This window comes from Pteropus alecto, unplaced genomic scaffold (genome assembly GCF_000325575.1).
Source record: "Pteropus alecto unplaced genomic scaffold, ASM32557v1 scaffold13, whole genome shotgun sequence".
NCBI classification, from domain to species: Eukaryota; Metazoa; Chordata; class Mammalia; order Chiroptera; family Pteropodidae; genus Pteropus; species Pteropus alecto.
In genome coordinates this window covers 456,743-484,351 of record NW_006434373.1, presented here as the reverse complement: position 1 = coordinate 484,351, position 27,609 = coordinate 456,743, and the positions used below count along the sequence as shown (strand labels likewise).

The window sequence follows — 27,609 nt, the reverse complement described above, 5'->3', positions numbered from 1 at the left end:
TAAAGAACATTCATTCATTCATTCATTCATTTATTAACTTTTTAAAAGTTAAGTTTATTGGGGTAACAGTGATTAGTACAATTATATAATTTTCAGGTATACATTATAATTTGACATCTGTATATTCTATTGTGTGTTTACCACCCAAAGTCCAGTTTCCTTCAGCTACCATATATTTGATACCCTTTACCCATGTCACCCTATCCCTACCCCCCTATATTTGACTCCCCTTACCATAGCTACCTCGCCCCTCCTCCCCCACTCCCTGCCCTCAGTAACCACTAGTCTATAGTCCATGTCCATGAGTCTCTGTCCTGTTCATTTGTTGATTTTAGGTTTATATCTCACATATAAGTGATATCATGTGATTTTCAACTTTTTCTGTCTGGCTTATTTGGCTTAGCATGATTATCTCGAGGTCCATCCATGTTGTTGCAGATGACAGTATTTCATAACTCTTCTTATGGCTGAATAATATTCATTGTATAGAAGTACCACAGCTTCTTTAGCCAGTCATCTATTATAGGACACTTCAGTTGCTTCCATGTTCTGGCCACTGTGAATAATGCTGCTAGGAATATCGGTGTGCAAATATGTTTTTGGATATGGGTTTTCAGATCTTTGGGGTAAATACCCAGTAGAGGGATTGCTGGATCATATGGTAGATCAATTCTTAGTTTTTTGAGGACCCGCCATACTGTTTTCCATAATGGCTGTACCAATTTGCAGTCCCACCAGCAGTGTATGACGGTTCCTTTTTCTCTGCATCCTCTCCAGCATTTGTTATTACTTGTCTTGTTGATTATAGCTATTCCAACAGGTACGAGATGGTATCTCATTGTGGTTTTGATTTACATTTCTCTAATAGCTAGCAATGTTGAGTACCTTTTCAAATATTTTTTGGCCATTTATATGTCCTCTAGGGAGAAGTGTCTGTTCAGGTCCTCTGCCCAATTTTTTGATTGGATCATTTGTTTTTTTGTTGTTATTGAGTTGTATGAGTTCTTTGTATATTTTGGATATTAGGCCTTTATCGGAGGCATTGCTTGCAAATATATTTCTTCATTCGGATGGTTGTCTCTTTACCTTGTTGACGATTTCTTTTGCCGGGTAGAAACTTTTTAGTTTGATGTAGTCCCAGTCATTTATTTTAGCTTTTACTACCCTTGCTTTTGAAGTCAAATTCATAAAATCCTCTTTAAGTCCAAGGTCCTTGAGTTTCATTCCTATGTTTTCTTCTATGCATTTTATTGTTTCAGGTCTTATATTCAGGTCCTTAATCCATTTTGAGTTAATTTTGGTGTGTGTTGATAGACAACAGTCTAGTTTCATGCTTTTTCAGGTGGCTTTCCAGTTTTCCCAGCATTATTTATTGAAGAGGCTTTCCTTTCTCCACTGTATGTTTTTGGCTTTTTTGTCAAAAATTATTTGCCCATATAAATATGGATTTACTTTTGGACTCTCGATTCAGGTCCTCTGGTCCGTGTGTCTGTTTTGCTGCCAATACCATGCTGTTTTGATTACTGTCGCTTTGTAGTATAATTTGAAGTCGAGTGATTCCTGCAGCTTCGAGTGATTCCTGCAGCTTCGTTCTTTTTTCTTAGGATGGCTTTGGCAATTTGGAGTCTTTTGTGCTTCTTAACTCAAAGGACATTTAAAGCATAGTAGTGACATCCTTCCCTGTAAACTTTGCTCCTGGGCATAATATGATGATTATTCTTCAATTAAATGCTGGCCAAGGAGTGAAAGGGCTCCTCTTCAGAGAAGTGGTGTGGAAGTCACTTGAAATGCGGGGACCTTGCAGCTAATACTGCCAGAGGGCAGCCTTTGGGCTGTGGCGTACCTCAGCTTGAGTCCCCTGAGGAGCTCCCTGCCCAGCCCTTCTTCCAAGTTTACATGAATGGCATGTCTGTGTGCGGTGAGTGTGGCTGCTGTGATGGCTCAGGAAGGAAGCTCCTCCTCCGTGCTTGAGAACTGAGAATGCTGTTCAGGCTTTTCCGGTGCCCACCAACACCGCTTGTGGGCAGCACCTGCTCTCACCTGTGTGGTAGAACCATGAAGACACAGCATGCAAGGTGGCCATGTTCTTGTGATCCATCTGGCCATGGTAGCAAACAAAATATTTGTAGCATGTTGGATGAAAATGGTAACTTTTAAAACATCAAGTCCTGAAAAATTTTAATGTTTTGTTAAAATTATTTTTAAGAAAACACTACACCTTATGCTTTCTTAGTTGAAGATATCTTAAAAACTATAGATACCAATAGAATATGATTATTAACTATAAGTATATGCTTATATAATGTTTTTAGAATTTTCTTTTTTTGTTAATGATTCTAGCAATTCATACCATACACATTCTTAACTAATTTTCTTGCCGAGAAAGGAATTCTTCATTTCATAAAGTTACATGTGAAATATTTTGTTATAGTTCCTTCAAAAAAGGCTGTGCAGTACATTTTATAATTGAAACAATATTATTTCTAGTGAGTAGATTCCTAGGCTGTGTTACAATTTAACCCATTTTGTAACTGAAATGTTAGTCTCCCCCCCATTAAATAGATTGCATGTGACAGTCTTTATTTGAAAAATGTGTTAAGCGTTATAATTTTTATGGCCAGATTAAATCAGAAATAAAATACCATTTTATCCTTGAGATTGACAAAAAGCGACAAGTCTTACCAAGTCAATAGCTGGCAGAAACCTGGGAAACACCGGCTGCTAGGGTGTATATGTGTGTGTGACGTAGTGTGTGTGCATGTGTGTTTGCATGTACATTTGTGGTGTGTGTGGGTCTGTGTGTGCATGCACATAGAATGGCCATTTGGAGGTACTGTGGTGAATCCTGTAACACAAGGTCTTCTGGAATTTAGGTTCCCTTTGTTGTGTCCACATGAGAGAAACCAACTGGCAGAAACCCATATTCAGCAGTAGAAGGCCTCTCGTGTTAACTGCCATGTTTTAGCATTTTTGTATAGCATCTATGTATTCATATTATAATGGAATAGCAGCACAGCATTAAAGGAAATCAACTACCTCTCTCTATGGAAAAATCTCAAAACCAACATAAACGAAGTTACAGAATTCGTTCAACATATATCATTTTCTAAATTTTAAAGATTCACACAGACAATATTTAAATCATCCTTGGATTCACGGATGTGTGTTGAAGAGTATGATAAATGGACTGAATGCATCTATCAAGCCGTGGCTGGGCCCAGTGAGAGACAGGGTGGGGCTGGCCTGGGGGCTGTAAGGTTAACTGTACTGCTCAAGTCTTCAGCAAATATAATAAAATACAACAGTTAATTCTAGGTGTACTAAATTAAGACTGCAAACCAATTCTTTATATTTGAAGTTTCTCATTCAATAAAAACACAGGAGAGAAAACCCATTGGGAACAACAGATGGTGTCAGCATTTTTGTATAACATCTATGTATTCATATTATAATACATAGATGGAAGAAAGGGGGCCCTGGCCTCAATCCACTTAGGCCTCAAAACTCTGCCATTGCCCCCAAACCCTCAAGAGTTCTTCTCCTTTTCTCAGCTGGGACATAAAATTGGAGTCCCACACAGGAGCTCTGAGCATGTTATTTTATCGAAAGACCCATAACTTGTGGTTCTGGGGTGGATTGTGTTGTCCTGTGTAGTGGGCAGGTGTGACTGGACTTGTAGGTCTGACTGTGGAAGATGACCGCCTGGTCCTGTTTACTAATGTGTTGACTTCCACAAATTTGATGTACAAAGTAAGCTTTAAAATACGTCAAAAGAATCGCCTGAACTGCTGATGTTAACAGTGACTCTCTGAGCTTTTGATCTCAAAGATCTATTTTTTTTATTCAAAATCATTAAAAGTTAGGGAATCACTGGCAAATTTACAAAAAAAGAAAAAACTCGCAATGTTATCTTTTTTAATTATCAATTTAGTATTCCTAGAAACTTGTTACTCATCTATATGTGAATCTAACTGTGTATTTTAAATCTCTTAATGTAAAATAGAATAACTTTTATATTTTGAAATACCTTTCGTATATCTAAGATGATTTTAAAAATATTTGCTTTTGGGGGTGGCTCCATAATGTAGTGGTTAGCATGTCTTCCTTACATGCAGAAGGTCCTGGGTTCGCGCCCCAGGTGGAGCCACGGACCATACCCCCTATACCCTGGGTGCGCCAGGCCCCTGGTGCGCCAGGCTACGGGTGCACGCTGCGAGCGCGTGGGAGGAGATGCCCCTCCTTCAGAGATCCAGTTCTTAAAAAAGGGAGACACATAGCATCTGTAGGTCAGGGGTGGAAGTGGAGGGAGAGAACTTAAGGGGGGGAAAAATTAGTTTTTGTTAAGATACAGATCTCTATTTTTAGAGGGAAAAGAAATCAGCAGATATACTTATTTTTTTTACAGAAAATAATTTAAATATCTGTTGGTCAAATATTAATATTTATCCAGCTGCATTGAAGGATGCATATCTGTCTTACTCAATTTAGGTTATTCTAGAGAAATTATTATGTTCCTATGTAGCAGCAAAATTAATTGCTGATTGAATTTTGAAGAAGTTTGTTCTTTAAAATGCCTGAATTGTATGGGTTTTAAAAATGAAACTTTAGACTGGGCTAAATTGAAGACAATGCCTTATTGGTTATTTGGAAGTCATAATGATGCTGAACTGGGTAGAAATAAAGGAAAATGGTATTGCTGTGTTAGTCTTGTATGAGGCCCCCAGCCTCAGAACCACCGCCTTCCTCGGGGGGCCCAACTCCCAGCTCACCCACCTCTTGTCTGCTTTAGGAAAACAAACCAGAGGGATTGAGAGCATGACCAGAACAGGCAGCTCCCCCTATCTCTTCATGTGGTGATAGCCTGGTTATCAAAATAATTCTCACCTGAGAGTATTCTATTCTATAATTGTCATAGAATTATAGCCTTTTAAGAGCTGTTAGCTCCAGAGCCTGTAGTCCCACAGAACATCCTGTAGATGGGTGACAGGGGTTTGGAGCATCTTGGTGATGTCCCTGGGGGCACCTGAGCCCCAGATCCCAGAGAGTGGCTAGTTGTACAGAAGAGTAAGCAGTTGTATCCATGCAACCCATCCCTCCTTGAACTGAGAATTAAGCTTAGTAGGGGTGTTTATAACTGACTCGCAGATGTAAAGCAGTAAAAATGGGGAAAGTAAGAATTTCTAATTAAAAGCATCATTGTCCTGAAGCTGTCACATTTAGCCTTAATTCAGAAGAGAACTAACACTTCATTTCCTTGTGTTGCAGGTGTTGTATCCTTAGTAGCTGTTCACCCCTCCACAGTAAACACGCTTGGAAAGCAGCTCTTGCCAAAAACATTTGGACAGTCCAATGTCAACATTGCACAGCAAGTGGTAAGGGGCCCCAGGAAGGGTGGGCTTGCGGATTTGGGGCAGTGGTCCTTAGGTTCCCGTTCAGAGGTTGGAGTGTGAAGTTTGCCCTCTGCAGTTTCTCGTTGAAGGCTTTTCGTGCTGGGATGGTCACCTTCCTCAGAGATTTCAGGAGCATGGTGGTTAGAGTGCAGGTGCTCTCCCAGTGCTTATGTGTTCTCTGCTTGAATGGGCCTTCCCGTCTGTGTGGGTGAATGGTGGGACTCGGCTCAGGCCAGGCAGCTCCTCCTGTTGCTATGTGTTCCCCACTGGTCCTGAATCTGCTTTGACATGTTTCTTAGGTGTGACATGGAGAGCTCAGATAGAGTGGCATGGGGTTTTATGGGGTTGGCTGCACCTTGGCCTTCACCCTCCTTAGGGTGAACATTACCTGCTGAGGAAATTAGGGTGGTGTCATGTGGGGTTAGGGAGTCTGCAGGCTGTCAAGGTGCTGTATGACAGGTGCATCTTTGCTCTTGCCAGTCCTACAGGAGGGGGCCAGAGGTGGGTCTGCACTCCCAGGACCATGTGGCGCCCCCCCACCCTCCCCACCCTGTGTTGCCCCCTGCCAACTGAACAGCTCCCACCTATGGGGTTTTGTGGGCCTCTTCCCGACATGACTGGTTAGGCTGAAGTCATTCTTACTGGATCATGAGCAGCCATGAGAAGAGAAGGTCATTACTCCCCACTTGTTTACATCCCAGGCCCCATTTCCAGGTGACTGCCTCAGCAGGTATATGATTGCTTATCGTCACTTAGCCTGTCAGTAAAATGTGACCACGTTTGTTTAGCAGAATAACTGTAACTTCAAAGCAATAGTATATAGGCCACATTTGGCACATTATAGTTTTTTAATGTCTTTTTGATACAGACTAAATATTACATTTTACGTTTTAATTTCTAATTCACATTATTTTATATGTACTGTGTATTATTAGCAGAATTTACCTAGGGAATATCTCATTAATTATATGAACAGTTGTTTTTATTGCCAGTATACATACTTGGGGGGAAAAATTACGTGAAGATTTTTCTGTTGGTGCACCTTAAACTTTATCAGTCAGAAAGTTAAATTACTGATTTGAATCAAGATGTTTTGGATGGAGCTAATAATGGTAATTCATCCTTAACAGAAATCTCAGTACTGTGAATTAAAGCTTACGTATTGCAAATGCCTCTTAAACCTTTATATACCAAAGAGTTAAAAATAAGAGGACTGGCTGATCTGACATGAGAGATGTTAGGCTTGTTCTTCATGTGGCTGAAAATGTAACCTGTGGCTCATGAGATATTCCCACTTCACCTAATGGGTGGTCTGAGTGCTTAGCTCACCGCCCAAACTGAGGCATTCACCCATAGGGCAAGATTTCCATGTAAAATAGAAAATAGTGAAAATAGGAAAGCAAAGAGAGAAAACCGTAGGTGTTGGCAGCGTCCACTCCTCTGCAAGGGCATGAGTGATGGCCAGCTAGTACGAAGGGCACTCTCGCTCACCTGTCCTGTCATCTAGGAAGGCCATTCTCACAGCAGTTACTGAGCACCTGCTGTGTGTCTAGCCCTCTGGCTCCATTCTCACTGCAGAACAGTTGAAGTAAGGAAGAGGCGCAACTTAGGGAGAGGATGGTAAAGAGGACATTTGCCTCAGGGTCCAGACTGTTTAGTGGGCCACTGACCCTGAAGTTAGGTGGTCCTCTTCTGAGCAGGGCGGCGGCACATGAGGCTAAGTCTTGCATGGGCCCACCCCCATGGGGTATGCTGGCAACTTAGATCTGCTCTCCTGAGAACGTAACCAATCAGGTCCAGGTCTCCCTGTTTCCAAACTGTGGACCATGAGCCTTAGGAAGTGTGTGTCCTCCACTGTGATCCAGTGCCCTATAAATACACATACTTATTTAACAGAAACAAAACAAGGCATTCAGATTTGTTCTATTCTGTTTCATTTTTCAGAAAATTGGCTGATTAGATTTATGGCTTTCAAATGAGGGAGATCTAAAGCTTAAAAAGCACTGTGATGAAGCTCTTATCATTGGATATGCGAATTAAAAAAATGAAATTCAGTTGAGCTGTTTTTCTTTCCATGGTTTGTGGATCATTAACATTGATAGGTGACCTGGGCTTAGGGATAATTTACAAAGTGCCGGGTCAGCTATCCCAGAGCCACCGCAGGTAACACACTTATCTCACTAAGAAGGGGACTAGAGGGAGCATGCAGCTTAAAAATAGCCGAGTGGAGGCCATATCGAGTCTATAAGGCTGCAATTTGTCCTCCCATGTGAGGCTTCCCCAGTACTCAGGTGCCTGACGTTAACATGTTCAACGACACTGTGTCGCTGAGGCACTTTGTTGTGTAGTAACCAAGAAGTGTTTCTGAATAATTTTCTGGTTCATTTCATCAGTTTAGATAGCAAGATCTTTGAAAAGTTTTAATTTTATTTTACTTTTTACTGAGGTAGAATTGACATACGTTATGTTAGTTTCAGATATACAACATAATGATTTGATATTTGTATTCATTGAAATGATCACCACAATAAAAGTCTAGTTAACACCTATCACCATACATAGTTACAGGTTTTTTTTCTTGTGATAAGAACTTTTAAGATCTACTCTCTTAGCAACTTTCAAATATGCAGTACAGTATTAACTATAATCACCATGCTGTGCCTTGCATCCCCAGGTCTTGTTTTATAATTGCAAGTTTGTACCTTGTGACCCTCTTCACCTATTTTGTTCACTCTCCGCCCCTGCCTCTGAGTTTGGAGGTTTTTTTGTTTGTTTATTCTTTTAGATTCCACATATAAGTGAGATCATATAGTATTTATGAGAAAAGTTGGAATTTTACTTGGCTGAACAAGGCAATATCTGTGTCCCCTATGTTAATATTGGATTATTAATTGATGGGGCCAAAGTTCTAAGTCCTTGTTTTCATAAGCAAAGCAATTTCCCTTCTTTAGGGAAGAGAGGGGTGTTGGATGCTCAGAGAGCCAAGTGAGAGGTGGGCTGTTGCTGCAACCCCACAAGCTGTTCGTTTCAGGCTGTGTCCTGTGGACATCGAAACCCCTTGCCTTTGCTCCCAGTGCTAATCGCCTCCCTTCCTCTTGCCCTGTGCTGTTTGGCGTTCCTGGGTCCCCCATGAAGCCGCCATTGGGATGATCTTCTTGCACATGGACGAGCTGACAGGACCATAGGAGTCTCGCACTGTGTTCTTTTTGTTCAAGAGCTGTTTTGTTTTTTTGGCCTCATTTTACCACCACTGAAGGATAGAGTTTTATCCTTAGCTGTATCATTAAAAGGAAGGGAAGTAAAAAAAGGGCGAGAAGAAAAATAGAAATACGCCGAGTCCCCCACAGAATTCTGTACCTGGGTCATGCGATTTACACGCCCCACTGTTAAATGTGACCTCATCAAGGCTCACATGTCCTCAGAGGTGCGTGCTGTTCTGTCGGACTTCTCTGGGCTATCTGACATTTCCTGCTGCTTTTGTTTAACTGGAGGAGATGCCTGAGGTTGACGAAGGGAAATAAAGACATGTTCAGAACAAATGTGACGATATCGTCCATAGTTCAAAGTGTCAGCTGTTGGGTACTCACATTGTCATTGTTCTTTCTGATATTTGTGGTTAATAAAATTCATCAGTGGCTGTAGATAATGAGAAATGATAAAATGGCAGTGTCATATGTGGGAGATTTCTGATTGTGTTCTGAATTGTCTTTTTTGACTGTAGGTAATTGGTACGCCTCAGAGACCTGCAGCGCCAAATACTATCGTGGTAGGAAGCCCACACACCCCTAACACTCACTTTGTCTCACAGAACCAGCCTTCAGACCCCTCACCTTGGTCTGCCGGGTGAGCACATTGCCTAGAATTGTAACCCCCCCAGCTGTCTGTGGCTATAAGGGCTGATCATCGTGCCAGAGGATTAAAATGTTCAGTGCATGACCAGGATAGATGTGTAGTCAAGGCACACTTTTCCTTATAAAGGAGAAGTCGGGCTGTGGGAGATCTACCCCCTTTCCCCTGTAGTTTTGGGGTGGGGACTACACTGTAAGGGGCGAGAGAGCTGCCCCCTGTAGTTTGGGGTGATGGTTATACTGTAAAGGGTGGGAGAACTGCCCCCCCTGTAGTTTTGGGGTGACGGCTACAAGTATAAAGTGTGGTCAGCTCTTGGTAGAAGAAGAGGAAGAGGGAGCTGGCATCTCAGCCCAGCGGTAATTTTGACACTTTCAATTGCACGAGAAAGTAGCGCTTAGGGAATGATGTGTAAATGTGACGGATCTTACAGCAGCTTCACCCGCTGCAACTAAACGTAACTTTGCCATTCCACGGTAATGGCCCCATTGGATGGTGGCCCCACCACACTGTTATTTTGATCCTTTCTTTCATAAAGCAAACTGATTTGAAAACAATTTTACTTAAAGGTCAACTATGCGACTTTCTTTAAACAAATACAAAGCTATAGAATCGTGTGTACTGGTTCCTAAAGCAAAAACCATTAGTCTTCAAAATTCATACAGTTAGAAACTTACAGTGATCCTTTCCTTGATGTGGTGAGATAAAACGTTCAGACATTTGTTTTCGCTCCTGATCTGAAGCACACTCTGGTCTTCAGTGTTTGGTGCCCGCTGCCACTTGGCCGTCAAGGTCTCAGCATTCACCTTGTGTATTAGCCTACTCACATTTGTCCTGAAGAGTCCTAAATTTGCAGTAAAACTTTCATAATTCCTAATGTTGGTTGACATCTTTTTAAGAGCAGTATGTAGTATATTGATATGCATCAGATATGTCCTGGGTTCTGTCCTTTTGGATGTCCGCCCTGTTTTTCTTGAGAGCTGAAGGTACATGTGTGAGTTCGGGCCTTGAAAGAAAGAAAGGGAATGTTGGACCCACGTCGTTGTGCCGAGTGTGTCCTGTGGAGACAGAGCCAGGTCCCGGTGGCCTGCTCACATGGGCTCCAGCACCAGCGGGACATGAAACGTTCTTGAATGTAGCTTGTTAGCCCTTTTAGGTAAATGTGTGTCTTAATTCAAAGCAGGCTTTAGGAATGCTAAGGGTGTTGCTTTTCCTTTGTATTTTTGAAGGAAACGCAACAGGAAAGGAGAGAAGAACGGTAAGGGCCTGAGGCACTTCTCCATGAAGGTCTGTGAGAAGGTGCAGAGGAAGGGAACCACATCCTATAACGAAGTGGCCGACGAGCTTGTCGCGGAGTTCAGCGCCGCCGATAATCACATCTTACCAAACGAATCCGTAAGTATGTGATGCACAACGCACTGGCATTGCACAACCCATTCTGTTTTTATTTGAAATGACTTCAAACATACAGAGGTGTTTTGAGAACAGTACAAAGGAATTTTTCTTGACCCATTTGCGGGTACGATGCCCCATCATCTCCACGTGTTTTGGTGCACAGGCTTTGGCTCTGCCTGTCGGGCAACCTTCCCCTACAGAAACACCCTCTTACCCGGCCCGTCCTGCATCATTAGCACTGGCAGGTTCAGTGAGGTGTGTTAAGAGTAATGCTGGCAGCTGCTGCAGTGAGTTTATACCACACGAGGCGAGTTGACAGTGCACTTCTTTGAGTATGTTCAGGGTCTGACATTTTAATGTTGATCTGCAAGCTGTCCTGGATTATTTGAAAACTCCTGCTTCATCTTCCCAAGGCTTATGACCAGAAGAATATAAGACGACGAGTCTATGATGCCTTAAATGTGCTGATGGCCATGAACATCATCTCCAAGGAGAAGAAGGAAATCAAATGGATCGGTCTGCCCACCAACTCGGCTCAGGAATGTCAGAATTTAGAGGTACGCCGCTAACCTTTTCTCTTCTGTTGTGTCCATGTCCATTTGCCCCAGAGCAGTCTTTTTTAAAGTGGGTGGTGGTATCTGCAGCACTGGTGCCCACTAGGGGTCTTGTGCTGTCTGTGCTTGGTCCGAACCAGGTGGACAGGTGTGTCCCTGTATCTCAAAGTTCTTTCCCATCTGATGTCGGTGCACTGTCCTTCCAGCCTGTCTGGGTCATGTAGATCCCCACTGTGGGTGGGGAGCTAGTTGACCCAGTCAAGGGCAGTGAACTCTAGTGTATGTAAATTTTGAATCCTAGCTTTGGGATTTAAAAAAAAATACCATAGCTATATCTAGAAAATGAGAGAAAACAGAAGAATACGTATGTAGTTTTGAGATTGAAGAAAATACCTGTGTCTTGTAAAACATGCCATCCATATTCTAGATTGGTCTGTTTCCTCACCATTAGATTCAGGGCAAGCATTTTTGGCAAGAACCTAGTTTGGTGACATGTTGATATGGATTTTAAAATATGCTATATTAAACAAATTGTGATTTTTTTTGTACTGCTGGTTTATTTTTGAAGGTAGAGAGACAAAGAAGACTTGAAAGAATAAAACAGAAACAATCTCAACTTCAAGAACTTATTCTACAGGTAATGAAATACTTTGTAGGCAAGTTAATTTTTATTTCTTCTACTAATTTAGTTTTTTCAAAACAGCAATTTCTTGCAGTTCAGTATATTCCTGTGTGGTAAATAAAATCTTTGAGATTTTGAATGTGAATTTCATGAATATTCACTGAGTTCATTCTGTGCTATTAACACAAACTCTCGTGGACATTAACCTTGTTCCCAGAGAGAGAATGTGAGTGAGCATTTGAGTGTGCATGTATGTGAGTGTGAGCATGAGTGCATGTATGAGTATGTGTAAATATGCATGTGTGAGTGTGACTATGTGAACATTGTGTCACTTGTCACAAAGTGTCTAAATGGCAGGAAGGTTGGCCCCTTAGCATGTAAAAATTTTCTGGGTTATGTATGAAGTGTGTTCTGATTACTGGACCCCAGTCTAGGGGTGTGAGATGTAGAGTGAGCCTGAGGTGGGTCTTGGCAATTACTGGTCAGAGGTCAGCACTAATGGTCAGAAAACACGTGTCAGTGCACCCAGTCCCTGTCCTATCAGACATGTGTGGTCAATGAGCATGTGTCACTGTCCCCTGGGCCCGTAGAGATGTCCCTGAGCATCACCTTCACCCCTGTACAGGACCCTTCTGGGTTAGAAGTTGAAATTCAGATGTGTGTGAGGATCTTGCTGGAATGCAAGTGGCTGGTCCCTGGACTGAGGCAGCATGGTGCTGGGGTCGCCACTTGGAGCATGGGGCCAGGTACTAGCAGAAGTGGTGGTGGTCAAGAAAAGAAAGGATGCTTAGCAGCAATTTGTTGAGATTTCTGTGGACCCCAAGGGCATCAAGGCTTTGAGCCTTGTGGTCATGTTGTAGGGCATCAGGGAGCCCTGGGACCCTAGGGAGCATGCTGCTAAGAACCAGGGGGTCAGAGGTGTTAGACGCTGTGGCAGCAAGTGGAACCCTCAGGAGGAAGCATGGAGGTCTGAAGACAGGTCTAACTGCTGTGGGTAAGAGATCTTACAAAATGGAACAAGGCCAGGAGGGGTCACCATGGATCTTGGAACATCATCTGCCCTGGTGTCCAGTGGTGCCTGGGGACTACCGCAAATGATGTGTGTCTTGCCCAGGCCATGCACACTCAGTGTGGGGGTGCATTGCCTGTGCCGTGGTTACTCTATTGCCCTTAAAAGAGGCATCTGGGACCCTCTTCCTAGGGGACCAACTGAGGGGGTGCTTTGGCAGGTGGAAAAGTGGTCACAGAGCCAGGGAAGGCAGAGGGGACTTGGGAAATGGAAGAGCAAATGGGCGAAGCTTTTGCTGAGAAGGCAGGTTGCTCCAGGTGATAGCCCCTCCTGACTCACAACTTCTTCCATTCAGTTGCCCTCCTAGAATGAGCTGTTTTCTTTTTCTGCATCCATAGCATGTTATAGCTACTTAAAAAACAAACCAATTCCTTGTCGCTCTCTTACTAAGCCTTGAGCTTCTGGGTTCCAGTGCTGGGCAGCTCAAGAGAAAGCTGTCTAGGGAGGGAGGAGGCAATCTTCCTGGCTTTAAGTTAACACCAAGAAAGTTAACTTGAAGGTAGACATCACTTCAGGGCCCAAGCCCCTGGCTTCCTGGCTTTAGGCCTGAAGACCCATGTCCCCAGAGAAGACACCCTATACCAGCAGGTCCACTCAGCGTTTCTGCTTTTACTGGGAAGCTCCAGGTCCACAACCAAACGTCTGCCTTCTAAGGCCATGATACATGGATGGGACAGGCATGGGCACGCACTGACCCATCTCTGGGGAGTAGGAGGACCATAACCTCCAGAATCATTGCATTTCTCTTCATTTTTCTCTGCAAGGATGTCTGTCTAAATGGTGTTAGTGCCTGTGCCTGCAATCTCAGTCCTCGGGGAATTTGGTTTTTCAGGATGCACTTTTTTTTTGCTGAGTGGCTCACTGGGGCCTGCAGCCCCTCAGCTGTTTTCTCTGATCTCCAAAGCGGGGGACCAGATTCCTTTTGAAATCTTGCGTAGTTCGAGGGTGTCTCAAGGATGCCTGGGGCGAAGGTATTAGGTTTGGTAGCGACTGATATGAGCATTGTATTGATTGCTCATCTTTTTTAGCAAATTGCCTTCAAGAATCTGGTGCAGAGAAACCGCCAGGCAGAGCAGCAGGCCACCCGGCCACCCCCACCCAACTCTGTCATCCACCTGCCTTTCATCATTGTGAACACCAGCAAGAAGACCGTCATCGACTGCAGCATTTCTAACGACAAGTAGGTTGTCCATCTGTTCCCTGGTCTCAGCTGTGAGTCTCAAGTCAGAAGTGAAGGATGTCATAGTCTGTGGTGTTAACAGCCTATCTGGTTAATTTATATGAGTATTTAATTTATAATTATTAAATATAATCTTTTGGCATAATTAGTTAGAAGTTTGCTTCTCATTTTTCTGATTATGTATCTTTTTTTTTTAAAGAATAAACCAAACCTGTTACGATTTTTATTAGGACAGTTATCAAAGGAAGCACAACTTCTAGACAGTGTTCACTGTTGGTTCTGTGGGGCAGACAGCCTGAGCCGCAGGTGGACCAGCCCGTGTCCTGGGGACATGCCTACAGAATGCAGACAGTGATTGCAATGCTGCCTGAGTCTCCTAAGTCGCTGTTTCTGAGTTGATGAATTTTGTAAAGACACCAGATGAAAGGGCAACCAAGGAAGGGTTTATGAACCTGGGCTTATGAACCAAGTGTGTCCGTCTCTGTCTAGAAGATGGCACTTTTCTAACAGGGACTTTTCCCTCCAGATTCGAGTATCTGTTCAATTTTGACAACACGTTTGAAATCCATGATGACATAGAAGTGCTGAAGCGTATGGGGATGGCCTATGGGCTAGAGTCTGGTAGCTGCTCTCCCGAAGACCTGAAAATGGCAAGAAGTTTGGTGCCGAAAGCTCTGGAACCCTATGTGACAGGTCAGTCGGTCCCCATGACCACGGTGGCCTGGTGGCTACAGTAAAGACAGTTTCCCAGCTCCCAGGCATTCAACCCTCCTCTTCTGAGGTTGGCTCAAGCACACAGCATTGAGAACAAGGACAAGGAGGGACATGAGGGGGTCTTGGGGACTGCAGGTGTGGGCTTGGAGGCAGGATGGCCATCTGGAGGGGCCCTCGCCCACGGCAACATGTGAGTGATGTCCACAAGTGGCACTTTGTGGGTTTGCCCGTGCAGTTGCTGTGATGAAGGCATTACGTTAGGATTTCACCTTCCAGGTAGGGCTCCAAAACGGAGAGATTGGATGTTTCCTCTGGGACAGTTGATTGGTCACTGCAGCAGAGTAACCACAAGTATTGATGTTCTGCACCTATTACTGATAGAGTGTGGAAACATTTGCTTGGTGAGCTGTAACTCTAGTTCTCTGGCTTTCATTCTGGTGACCCCTTTGCTGAGAAAGATCTTGACCACAGAAGAGAAGTAACTTTGTGGCGAGAAAAAACTGCCATTGCGGCCCCACACTTTGTGGTGTGGATTTATCCCCAAGAGCCATAGCATTGGATTGGACTCAAGGGGTCTGAGCTGTCCAAAATAAGTGGGCATCTGGCCTCAGATCATCCAGTGAAATTGGTTTTTGACTATCCTCCAGACACCAGCAGCCAGCCTGCTGAGACACCCAAGCTGATAGGTCATCAAAGTCCTCTGCCTTTCACCCTGTTCTTGGTACAGACCACCATCTCTAAGATGTGAGCAAATGTTGCCCCGACCCTTCCCATTTTCTGCTTTATGACAGCAGTTTAGGTTCAGTGGCACAACTGTGTCATTAGTGAGTACACATAAATTAAGGACTTCCATGTCTTCTACAGAGAACGGGCCCGGTGGCTGTGCACGGGACGAGCAGGGCTGCTTACTGGCATGGTGCAGAAAATGCAGGGCACATCATTACTGTCCAGGGTCCCGTGGCCGTCTTGTTCCAGCATAAGTTCCCCTGTTTCTTGTGGTCTGTTTCGTGACATTTGCTTTTTCTTTCTCTTTTCAGAAATGGCTCAGGGATCACTTGGCGGTGTATTCGTCACATCCTCGGTTTCAACCTCTAACGGCACAAGGCTTTCTGCCAGGTGACTATAGTTCTGGGCCAAGGCGGGTGGGCAGTAGGGCCCCCTTGTCACTTGGCAGTGTGAAGCTTCCCAGCTGTCATATAAACAGCCTCAGTTCCTCAGCCGTCAGAATTGGATTCATTGTGTTGACAGCAGAACCCCACACCTTAGAAGTGGTTCCAGCCCCCTCCCTTACCTGAGGGCACTTCTCACACTTGTAGTTTGTCCTCTGCATGGAAAGGAGCTTTCTTATTGGTTTCTTCCCCCTGAAAAGTAAAAATAGTACATATTTTTATTTTTTAAAAAGTTATACACAGTGAAGGGGCAAAAACCACCCAAATCCCACTGCCAGCAGCCTAAGTGACAGAGCATTTTTTAGTCATTTCTTTCCTGTTTCTTTTTAACACACTTGAGGTTACAATGTATATATAATTTTGTCCCCTGCTTTTTTCAATTTACCTTTTATTGTATGTTATATTTTTTTATGTTATTTCTTCTTAACACACTTGAGATCACAATGTAAATATAATTTTCCCCCACTTTTTTTACTTTACTTTTTATTGTATTTTTCTATGTTATTGAAGTTTTATTATTTAAATCGATGTATAACCTTTGACTTGGCAGTCCCACAGAGCAGAATATATCATCCCTAAGTATTTATCTTAGTTTTTTAAAAATGAATAGAAGATAATTTTAGCATTAAGTATTGACAAAATGGTTTTAACTTTTATATTGTATTATATTATAAATTATATACATTATTTTAATCCTAAGTATTAATAAATGTTTAATTTCTCAAAATGTAAGATAAATTAGCAACAAGATGAGATTGGTCTAATAAATTAGACAGCGTATACACATCTTTGATGCGGTGCTCTGCCACCGTTGAACATGGTACTTTCGGTTTCTTTGTGACACAGATGAGGCCACAGAGCAGCTCTGAGCCAGCTGTGCCTGGGCAGTGAGTGTGCGAGGCCTTGGGGTCAGCTGTGAGAGAGGTTTCAGGCTCTGCAGGCTAGCCCACTCCAATGAAATGGGATTGCTGATGGCTTACGCATTGATTTGCTGCAAGGCTTAGTGAGGTGGTGAAGTCCTTTGCAAGGCGTCTGGCATGTGGTCAGGTTTCGACAGAGGTCAGCTCCAGTTTAATTCTAACTCTCCTGCTGTGTGTGTGTAGGGGTCTGTCTGTAAAATGCTAAACATTTATTATTCCAAGGGGTGGAATTTGGGTATTTTCTCAACTTCCATCTTCATGAAATTCATTTTATTGATTAAATTTTCAGAGACGTCAGTTGTTATAACAAGGGAAGCAAAGCCCTTATTACCATTTCAGAAGGAAAAACAACATTAATGGTGATGTGGTACAATATTTTTTGAAGGCATGAGAATTTACTGAACTGCCTGCCCTCTGTTGTTGAACATTTAGGTGGTTCTCAGTTATGAGAAAAGTTGCAATGGGTGGCTTTATGGCTAAATTTTTCATCCTTTCTGACTTGTTTCATTAGGCTGGACTTTTCAGATGTAGAATTACTTCGTCAAAGAGTATAATATTTAATAGTTTTCATTTTTATCGTATAGTGTTAATAAATACCAGTAAAAGGTATTAAAATATAGCATATTTTTATGTTAATAAAAATATTTCTTAATGTTACAATATATTGCAGCTCTGGCCTGTAGTAGGTTCTGTGTTGCTGCAAACCCTTTAGGATTCCTGACCCATATTGCCAAATTGAAGCAACACTTGTTACTTAATCATTTTTTGCGCCACCCCCCCCAAATGTTATACCTCTTTTTCAAGGGTATAACAGCCATATTTCCAGTGTAGTTCTGACCCTTTTGCGTCCTGTTAATCTTTAAACGAATTTACTGCACAAGGCTTCTGGGGGATGATTCTGAGCCTTCATGTAGTTACAGGAGGCGTTTTCAGTCTAGAATCTGGATGACCTCTTGTCAAATTTTAAATTCTAGGTTGACATCCCTTTGATACTTGATGTTTCTTAGAGTACATTTTCTTGCTGTTCAACTCAGATACTAAGAAATTTAAATTACTTTTGACCATAACTTCAGCAAGTTATAATTCGTAGTGTACATATGCATTTTTCTCTCTTTATTGTGATTGGCATGAGACACCACCTGTCAGTTCCCCTTGTTGATAACTAACCCTTTGTGTCTGATTCTTTCTGTGCTGTGGTACTAGGTGGTGACTTAACTCAAGGGTCTTTTACCAGGATTCCAGCTCTTAAAACCTCTCACTGTCTAGGCCAGGGTCTCGCCTATGGCGCTGTTGACATTTTGGGCCAGATGACCCTTTGTTGTGGGCACTGTCCTGTGCCTTGTGGGGCATTTGGTAGCACCTTTGGCCTCAGATGCCAGTACCCACTCCCCTGGTTGTGACAGCCAAAGATTTTCACATGTTCCTGGTTGAGACTCCCAGGAGCATAATACGAATGTAGATGGATTCTAGACACCCACCTGAAGACCAGTGTGTGGGCTTGGGCAGCCCTGCCTCCTACCAGCTCCTAGCCCAGCAAGTCCACCCCACCCCTCTGGGCCTGTGGCCCCTGCCTAGGGCCAGCCCCACTGACTTTCAGCAAATGACATTCAACAAAACAAGAAAGCTGTGGGGTTCTTGGAGCCTTCCTGGAAGTATAGATTGCAGAGTGTCTGCATGAGACTCAACTGTCATGGCTTAGTTTCCTAGACCCTGCACAGACACCAGAAGAGCTGACGGGCCTAGGGACGTGACACGTGTATGTACATACACAAACGTATAGACACACCATCACACACATGCACACACTCAACATAATCGTGCACTTGCACACACACAGAACTTGCTGAGTGCCCTCCCACACATTGCTGTCCAGGGAGCCTTGCTTTGAAGGGTCCCATGTCATTCTTCTTGAGGCTCTTTTTCTAAACCATTTTCTACCTCCTTCCCAGAGATTAAGGAGTTCATAAGTAAATGGCCTAGAAAGAAGGATGTAATGGTTTTTCAGTTGGTGCACTTTGGGAAATTGTTCTGATGTAGTAATAGGGGAAAAGACTAAATATCGTGGTCTTGTCAATATTCCCCTCATTTTACTGGTTATGTTTAAATGGACTAAGCTGGAAAAGGATATGAAAAGCATGAAATTAATAACACAGTATTGAGTTTCTGTATTATAGATATGTGAAACTTTGTTTCTGTTTATATAATTGAATCTACCGAAACCTCCCTAAAACACCGGCCTGTCTTTGTGCGGGCCATAGATGTGCACCACTCACCATCTTTGTGTTACCTCCTGTCTTTTCAGTGACTTGACCAACGGTGCGGATGGGATGCTGGCCACGAGCTCCAGCGGGTCTCAGTACAGTGGGTCCAGGGTGGAGACTCCTGTGTCCTATGTTGGGGAGGATGACGACGAGGATGAAGAGTACAATGAAAATGATGAGGAAGACTGATATTCTTGCTTGTAGGCCCCACTCCCCCTCAAGTTCAGATTCAGGAAAACATGTTTAGGGAAGAGAAACTTTTTTTTAATGTGGGTTTTTCTGTTTCTTTTTGGCCTCCTCCCAAGAAGATATTGGTAAGCTATTGAATTCGATGTGCACCTCTGATAAGCAAGCAAGGGTTGTTTTCTGTAGGGTCTTTTAAGACGGGCTTCGGTGTGTATTGATTCCAGTGTGCTGACGCAGGGCCTTTATTTACTTTTTAGGATTTTGTGTTTTCATTTCCTACTTTTTTAAAATTCAGAGTTTATTTTTGCCCCATAACAGTTCTTGCTGAGTTTGCCGAAGAAGTTGTACTCCATCCACATCAATGAAATAAAACGTCATCCTTTTGAGGAGAGTGCACCACCCCAAATGCCATTTATTTGCAGCATGTTGTGAATGGCGCCACCCGCTGGCGGAGTGTGAGGCTCCAGGACGAGTTTCCAAAGAACCCAGCAAATGGCAAAGCTCTGCTTTTCAACATTAAGCACCATAAATCTTATTATGACTTATTTTCCCTTAAATTATATTGACCGTGTGATTCCATCAAGTTTATAGATTTTTTTGTCTATGTTGCAGCAACAAATTGCGAAATTCTTTTTTTGTTTTTGTTTGTTTTTGTTTTGTTTGGTAAAAGTTTACTGCCATGCTGATGCAGCTATGAAAACTGTCTGGAAGGCTTGGAATGGTTTATTGCTTACGGTAAATTTGCCTGATTTCTTACAGGCAGTGTTTGGAAACTTTTTATTATATAGTTGTTTACATACTTATAAGTCTATCATTTAAAGACATGTACTGAAACAAATGTTGTATTTGTTTCGTAAGCATCTTCCTGTAATCTATTATAAAGTTGAAATTAAATATAGAGAATGTTTTAACAGTTTTTTAACTCAAAATTTGTCAATCATTTTTAATAGTTCTTTTTTTATAAAAAGAAAAAGGAATTTCAGGACAGGCAGTAGCCTCTTTTAAAATTTATTCACAAAGAACCATTAGCTGCACAGTTGCTGTTAGCTGCCTGTTCTAAAACAATAGTCTTTTTATTGAAACACAAATAAACTTTTCTGTAATATTTTATGGAATATAAAGAGACTTTAATTGTTTGACTTGTTTAACTTGGCACTGTTAGTTTTTATTAATAAAACGCGCATGGGCATTTTAAACAAGCTCTGTGTTTCTGTAATTCAGAGATTACTGTCCAGAAATGATTTTATCCTGTCAGTCTTGCTTTTTGCTGGAGTGAAGAGAGGTTGTCAGGCCAACGAGTGGTAGTTTGGGACCCCACTGTTGCCCCTCAGCTTGTCCTGCAGCTGCCCGAAAGACAGTGGGGGCCAAGGAAAGAGGTTCACAGTGGACACAGACCAAAGTGAGGCCTCCTCTCTGGTGGCCTGTGTTGGGGAGAGAGTTTGTTTCTTGCCTTTCTCCTGAATCCTAAAAGTTGAGATAGATTTTATGAGTTTGACTTTTCAGAAAAAGAAGATTGTAAGGTGAGGAAGGAGACCTGACCCCTGACCTATATGACCTGACATTTGAGGTGGCTGAAAAAGTTTTTACTGATGGCATCAACAATAAAGAACCTTTACTGCATTGTCTTAGGTACTATAGATGCCCAACAAATATGTGATTAGCCTTACGGAACCCGTACAGGGTTTTGATTTTCTCCTCAGACACGATTTGTAATCGGGTTTCTCTGATGTTTCGGCTTGACAGATTTTCCTATCCAGTAGTTGCGTGGAGCTTTCTGTGTCACTCTGTTGGCAGCGACTTTGCACCTGCCGCTCATGTGGGAAGAGGCACCAAGCCTCAACCTATGGTTAGGTGAAAAGTGGGCAGCACAAGGTAAGAGCAGGTTGGTTTGTTACACACAGTGTTCTCATTTCAGTTTTTTTTGAAAGGCATACAGTCGCAGGCTTCACATGAGTTCCTGGATGTTGAAGGGGAGGGACTTGTGCTTGATGAAAGGAAGATTAACTACTGTTTGTAATTACGTCTGGTTTATAGATTCTGTCACATTGATGACACCCTTGCGTCTTACGTCCTTAGCGTCCTGTAATTGTGCCTGTTCTCAGGTGATAGCCCCACTCCAACGTTGTTTTGTAATTTCCCTGACTTGCAATTGAAACATTAAAAAGAATGTTTTTAAGGAAAGATATTTGATTTCTTAGTAATTTTTCCCCTTATCAGGAAAGATATGACTTTTATGTAAAGGTGACTTTAATATATTTATTTTTACAGTTTAGGAATTGCATTCTTTAAAGCAAATATTCAGAGTGTACATTATCATGTCATGTTTTAAGTCAGTGCGTTAATAGTCTTTCTGTTACATGGATAGTCACTGAAGCATAGAAAAATAAGTTATAATAAGAAAAGTGATGTCTATATTGAAAGAGATGAATCATTTTAAGGGCCTTGTTAGTTAGATAGCTGTTGGCTTAAGGTTATCATGTTAACATTTTTATCATAGCTCCAAAGTCTATCTAAAAAAGTAATAAAGATTTAATAAGAAGTAGTTGATTCTAATATTAAGTGCCTGACGCACAGGTGCCTGTCTAGAGTTACTGAGCTGACTTCAGTGTTGGCTTTTTAGATTGTTTGGAAGCTGGGCAGGCAGTCGAGGGCAGAGGTCGGCAAGTTTCCCTGCAGGTCAAGGCCAGCCTCTTTGCTCCTTTACTTCTGAATGTTAAGCTTGAACTCTACTTTTCCTTCATAGGGGTCATGAGGGTTGTCAAAGGTCACATACTCCGCCAGGATCTTGCACACGATGACAACTTCTGTGTTCCAGGGGACATTGAGAAGCTTTGCAGCAACCAAAGGATTGCTGTAGTGGGGCTGAAACGGAAGTACAGAAAGAGGAGATGTGTCAGAAACTTCGTGATGAGTGTTTATTTAGGTGGTACAAAGGGATAATTCTTATGTGTGTTCCAAGTAAGACCTGCAGTGATGTAACAGCTCACATAGGCTCTGCTACGGGCCCCAGAGTTCACTGGGGTAAGTAATGTTTCCCCATTTAGAAATGAGAATTGGTCTGGAGGGGACAGACAATACTAATGGCAAATTCAACTTCGATTTGTATTTGATGAAAATTAATATAAAAATAAAGCAGGAAAAAGCAAGAGATTGAGAGGGAGTACTTTGAAATCGATGTGCATTTTCTAAAAGGATTTAGGAGGCTGTCTGAAAGTAGAAGAATTAGATTTTATATTTATATTTTGCATGAGAGCAGTGTGTTTTGGGGTAGTTAGAAGAACTGGGTATGGGAAACGCCCAGAGCATTAAATGCTTGGGATAGGCTAAGTAATGCCTTTGTTTCATTTTTATAGGGAGTGTTTATGGCTTCCTTTTTGCTAATCATTGTTAAGTTTGAGGTGATTTCAGTAGCTGTTAGGAAAAGTGAAGCAAACCTACCTGCGCTTTCTTCCCGTAGTAAGGGAAATAGTGTAGACTGAAGGTGCCGTTGGGTGGGTAGTATTCCACCTGCAGGGGCTGGACGTCCTGGTGCTGCTGGTCCTGAGGGAGGAGAGGCCACTGCCTGAGTAAGGCAGGGTTTGGGAGTGTGTGCATGTGTATGTGTGTCTCTGCGTGCCTGTCTCCAAATGTGTGCATGCGTGTGTGCCTCTACAGGTCTCTTCCTGTGTATGTGCATGTGTATATACATGCGTGCTTGGGTGTGGCATGTGCGTGTGAGCACATGTGTGCACTATGTCGGTGACCACATAAACACTTCATTGTGTAAGTAGCATAAACTAGATCTAATGTTTACAATTAGTTCTGAGATCCCTAGTGACTGATCAAATTTGTAGTTTTACCACTTTAAGTCCTTGTAGATATAACACAGGTGAGTAGAGCCAAGAATGTTGTCCACACATGGGAGTGAAATCTGATAAGACTGAGTGGGCTGATTTGCCACTCAGTCTTGCCGAACGTTTGAATGGCTTTCTGGGATAAGGATCTACATGTTTTTGTGGGATTTGTTTCATTTCAGAGGCAGCGAATTGCCTCATGGATAGCTTGAGCTTGTCAAAAAACATGAAGGATACTTTGGTGTTTGTTAAAATCTTAAGTCAGCCTACTCATGTGCGGTCAAGATAACTAAAAAAGGAAAAAGGAAACAAGATGAACCCTGCACCCCACGGAGAAATTACAGGCTCTGAGGGCTGTGATGTCTGCAGACTACTCAAGTGGGGTGACCACTGCTAATAGCAGGATGCCTTTGGTTGAAGGCACAATGGTGAAAACCAGCTTTAGAAAATATTCAATGAAGACAAATTTAGTTTATTTTTCATGTACTTAAATACTAGTTTTGAGAAAAGCTGGAATAAATGCCAACTCTTAGTAGCCCATATAAATGCACTATTAAACAACTGTAGCTGTTGATAATCTGGCATGTTTTTGTAAAGAAGCAAATAAAAAGGACAAAACAGTAATAGAAGTGCCTTGGTTTTTCCAAATTGCCACCAAAAACTTTAATTGCATAATATACTACCCCAGATACTTTTTGAAGTAAAACAATAACAAAAAACTTTTTTTTTTTTTTTTTTACTGGCTTTTTATCTCCTGTAATAAAACTTTCTGAAATGATAGTTTATGCAATTTGTGTATCCGGTTTATTAGGCTGACAATTGAGATATTTTTAGGGAAAACCAGTTACATCATCCCCGCAGGTTTTCTAGCATAAACAAGACAGCGGAGGAAGGTTGCACTCACCAGGAAGGCGCAGTTCACCCTGGGGGCTGTTTTGTTGCTGGGGAGAAACCTGACGATCTGGAAAGGAAAGGTGTCCTTGTGGTTTCTCATGCTCTTCTGAGCGTGGAGGGACCCTTCTGAGCTGGGGTTTCTGCAGGGCACTGAGAAGGGCCTGGGAGGTGGTTCCTGTTCTAATAACCCCCCAGCAGATATTACCAACTCCTACTTTAAAGCCAGAAGCCCTGCCACAGGGCTGTGGCCTTGGCCAAAGGCAAATGGCAGACCTGGGCAGGAGGGTCTCAGCCGTGGCTGCTGCTCCCAGGCCCTCCATAGTGTGCACAGGGCTGTGTCTGTCTCCTGTGCAGCAGCTCCCAATGCAAACTTCTTTGGCCCACGTGTGCTCCCAAGTCACTCCTTTCTCGGCTTCCTGAAGTCTTGGTCCTTTTGTGAGCACTTGTGCCTGGAGTCTGGTACAGCACGTTTTCCCTGCACACCTGCCCCTGTGTGCGTAGCCCTCCTGTGCTGTGCGAGTGTGAGCTGCCATCAAACCTGCCAGGCAGCTCTGACAGGATCCCCGCTAGGACCCGGGATGCGGGCAGTGCACAAATTTATAGCCTCTCTAGACCTCTTAGGAAGGAAATTAGTGCCCACGCGAATGCTCGGAGCCTGTGGCCCTCAGGCCACACCTGCTGGCCAGCATGGAGCCGTGACCCCTACCCCCTCACCCAGATAGAACCCATGCCTCCTCATGTCTCCACTAAGGTGTCACCTCTGCTGCACACTCCTCCGTCTAGGTGGACCATGCCCTTCTGTGATTTGCTTGCATTGGTTCTGTCCTCACAGTCTTCCTCCCTCAGCACCTGGTCCCGGGCCTGTCGTTGGATTCCTGGCCCAGATTGGAAACCTCTGCTCTGGGTGGTTCTGATGTATCCTCCCAGTACCTGTACATGGCCCAGCTTCTTTCCAGCTTTTGTGTACAAATGGCTGCCCAGCCACCCTGAACAACCTCATGCTCTGCTGCTCAGTGTTCAGATACCACAGAGTGTCAAGTATGTGTCATGTTTGAACAGCTGGTATTCAGTTTGAGCTTACTTGAGAGAAGTAAGTTCAAGCCAACCAATCGGTTGCGTATGAAGCAGAGTGAGGAAGGGGCAGCTGGTGCAAATCTGGCCCACCACCTCTGGAAGCCAGGAGGGTGTGCATGGTCGCGGGATGGGCTACACACCCCGACCCTCCACCCCACAGCAGTCTCCAAAAGAGCCCTCGTACTGGATCTCTGATTTCCAACCCTTTTATACTTACCCTGTTCATTTTAATAATAAAACATGGCTTTCCTTCCTCAAAGCCGAAGTTGGGATCCACCAGGCCTGAGCAGTTTTGCAGCATGTCTGCTGTGAACTTGCAGGAGAACTTGGTGTGGTTAGGGGCCCTGAAGCTTTCCTGGGTGAATACCTTCTCAGAGGTGCAGTTTATGTTGTCCTCTTGGGCTGCTGGCGAGTAGCCTGCCGGTACAGACACCTGTGGGCACCTTCCTCCAACTGCAGCCACCCTGGGGCTGATAGGAGGTAGCAAGCCCACACCCCGCAGTGAAATTCTCTTAGAAAAGTAGAGACTGGAAACATTTTAAACTTTACCTGCCAGGAAGTTATGGAGGATGGATACTAGGTCCGTCCAGGTCCTGTTATCAGAGACGTTGTAGGAAATGTCCAGGCCTTTTTCCCCATAGACATCTGGCCTCAAGGTCACCCCTGGAAAAAGAACATGACACTTATTGCTTTCCCCAAATGTTCATCCGATCTGAGCTGTTTCCTTTGGAGCTGGTTAGTTGTACGCAGAGCTAGCTGTCCCATCCTGGTGGAGGCCAAGCATTGGAAGCTACAGGTCCACATGGGCCCAGGTCTTGAAGGGTTTGGGTGAGTAGGCTGTAGCCAGGCGTCCTCTGCACCAGCAGCTTGATGAAGACCTGCACAGTAGGGAGCTGCACAGTTGGAATGATGCCTGTCCAGGCACAGGGTGCAGCTCCCATTAGGCGTTTCCTGCACACAAGGACTGACTGAGCCAGTGCCACCCAGCCACCCATACTCTCTGTTGCAGGTGACAACTCATCCAGGGTCATCTGGGTTCCTAAGCAAAGTTGTATTTGAATGTACATTTGAAAAATTGTCATTGGTTTTGGTTAAGTACAAAAGCAATCTGACACTGTATTGTTAAAAAAAAAAAAAAAGTCAAAATGTACAAGCACAGGAAGTTGAAGTGACAGCCCTCGGTTTTCCCAGTCTCAAGTCTAATGTGCATCCTTTGGAAAGTTTCTAATTTTTGTGAACACAAAAACGCAGAAGCATGCTTGTGTATCATGTATTCCTTCCCATAAATGGGAACATACTATCCATATTCCATTTTCTTTTTTACATTTTCTGACACCAATTGTAATCATCTTTCCCTGACATTTCGTATCAACTCACCTCTTTCCACAAATTACCACATTGTGTTCCGTTGTGAGGACATTGCACTGCTTATTTAGCCAGTCCCCAATCGATGCAAATGACTTTTTAAAAAAATAACTAGGGTTTTGTTTTGATGGATGTTGTGAAAGTAATATCTGTACATTGTTTAAAATAAAAACCTTCAGAAAGGTTTAAAAGAAAAGAAAGAAAGCTCTCTACTCCCTCCTCTCAACTGCCCACTCTGAGCGTGTTTTCACGGCCTCTTCTCAGGTATTCGCATAACGTGTTCACCAGCTTCAGGTGGCAACTGTTGCTTGTTGCCCTATCACCTCCCTGGGACCAAGGGATCACACCTCGCCCTGCCTTCCAGTCTCGGGATTTGGGGCAAATTATATTATAATAATGTTCTCAAGTTTGTAATATATTACATCCTGTTCTGAAATTACAATGAAATCTTCCATGTTTTTGTCTGTTAGTTGATTCTTAAAATTGACACCTAATCAAGCACTTTGGTGTTATGATGATTTATAGATGCATTCACTGAGGATCCCAGCAGAATGGCTGGACCTGCTAAGCTCCTCACCAGCTAGAGAACATCTGAGGTGACTTCTCTTAAAAACGCTTTTGCATTTTCTTTTCTTCTCGGTCATACCTATGTGCTGCTGTTGGATGTTTCAGGGATTATTATTTTTCTTAGAAAGTATTAAGGATGTTTATCATTCTGAGTAATTGTGTGCTGGAAAATGCTTTTTCTTCCTTCATTTCTTTCTTCCTTTCTTCTCTGCCTTCTCTCCCTCTTTTCCTTTTTTTTGGTAGACACCCTTGGTTAATGGGTTGGGGGTGGAAGTCTTGGTTCAACTCCCTAGGACTGTGGAGGTGACACCTTGCTGTGTCAGGCCCTAGGGTATTGTCACAAATGACTCATTTGGTACCAGCTCAAGATAAGAAGGCAGATGCTCAGCCCACTGTCTATGAGCCGCCTCCATCAAACAGGACAGTAGACTAACTGCACTTAGAGAAAATTCGGTGTTCTGAATTGGATTTGCTATTATGGCAGCAATACGCACCCACAAAAGAGATGCCTCAGGACTGGGGGCATTCAGTGGAAAACAAAAACTCTTTTCCTCCCCCCAACCCTTCACT

At 43.2% G+C, this 27,609-nt stretch overlaps 2 protein-coding genes across 7 annotated transcripts in view; one reads left to right on the top strand and one right to left on the bottom strand.

The window, feature by feature from the left end:
- TFDP1 (transcription factor Dp-1) overlaps positions 1-20,505 on the top strand; it is a 45,557-nt gene extending 25,052 nt beyond the window's left edge. For 5 of the 6 annotated variants that reach the window (XM_006909344.3, XM_025044966.1, XM_025044967.1 and 2 more), the window contains 9 exons: positions 5,266-5,372; positions 9,112-9,233; positions 10,466-10,631; positions 11,045-11,188; positions 11,754-11,822; positions 13,905-14,056; positions 14,583-14,749; positions 15,808-15,886; positions 19,162-20,502. In XM_006909344.3, coding sequence (XP_006909406.1) covers positions 5,266-5,372; positions 9,112-9,233; positions 10,466-10,631; positions 11,045-11,188; positions 11,754-11,822; positions 13,905-14,056; positions 14,583-14,749; positions 15,808-15,886; positions 19,162-19,309 — 1,154 coding nt within the window. In that variant the 3' untranslated portion in view covers positions 19,310-20,502. Of the gene's footprint in view, positions 1-5,265; positions 5,373-9,111; positions 9,234-10,465; positions 10,632-11,044; positions 11,189-11,753; positions 11,823-13,904; positions 14,057-14,582; positions 14,750-15,807; positions 15,887-19,161 lie in introns of all 6 variants that reach the window. The other variant, XM_015587347.2, reaches the window with a different exon arrangement.
- Positions 20,506-21,270: 765 nt separating this feature from the next.
- ATP4B (ATPase H+/K+ transporting subunit beta) overlaps positions 21,271-27,609 on the bottom strand; it is a 7,978-nt gene continuing 1,639 nt past the window's right edge. The window contains exons 3-7 of the mRNA XM_006909343.3: positions 25,657-25,770; positions 25,325-25,524; positions 24,044-24,100; positions 22,745-22,846; positions 21,271-22,168 (exon numbers count right to left, since the gene is read on the bottom strand). Of these exons, the coding sequence (XP_006909405.1) occupies positions 22,007-22,168; positions 22,745-22,846; positions 24,044-24,100; positions 25,325-25,524; positions 25,657-25,770 (635 nt within the window). The 3' untranslated portion in view covers positions 21,271-22,006. The remainder of the gene's footprint in view (positions 22,169-22,744; positions 22,847-24,043; positions 24,101-25,324; positions 25,525-25,656; positions 25,771-27,609) is intronic.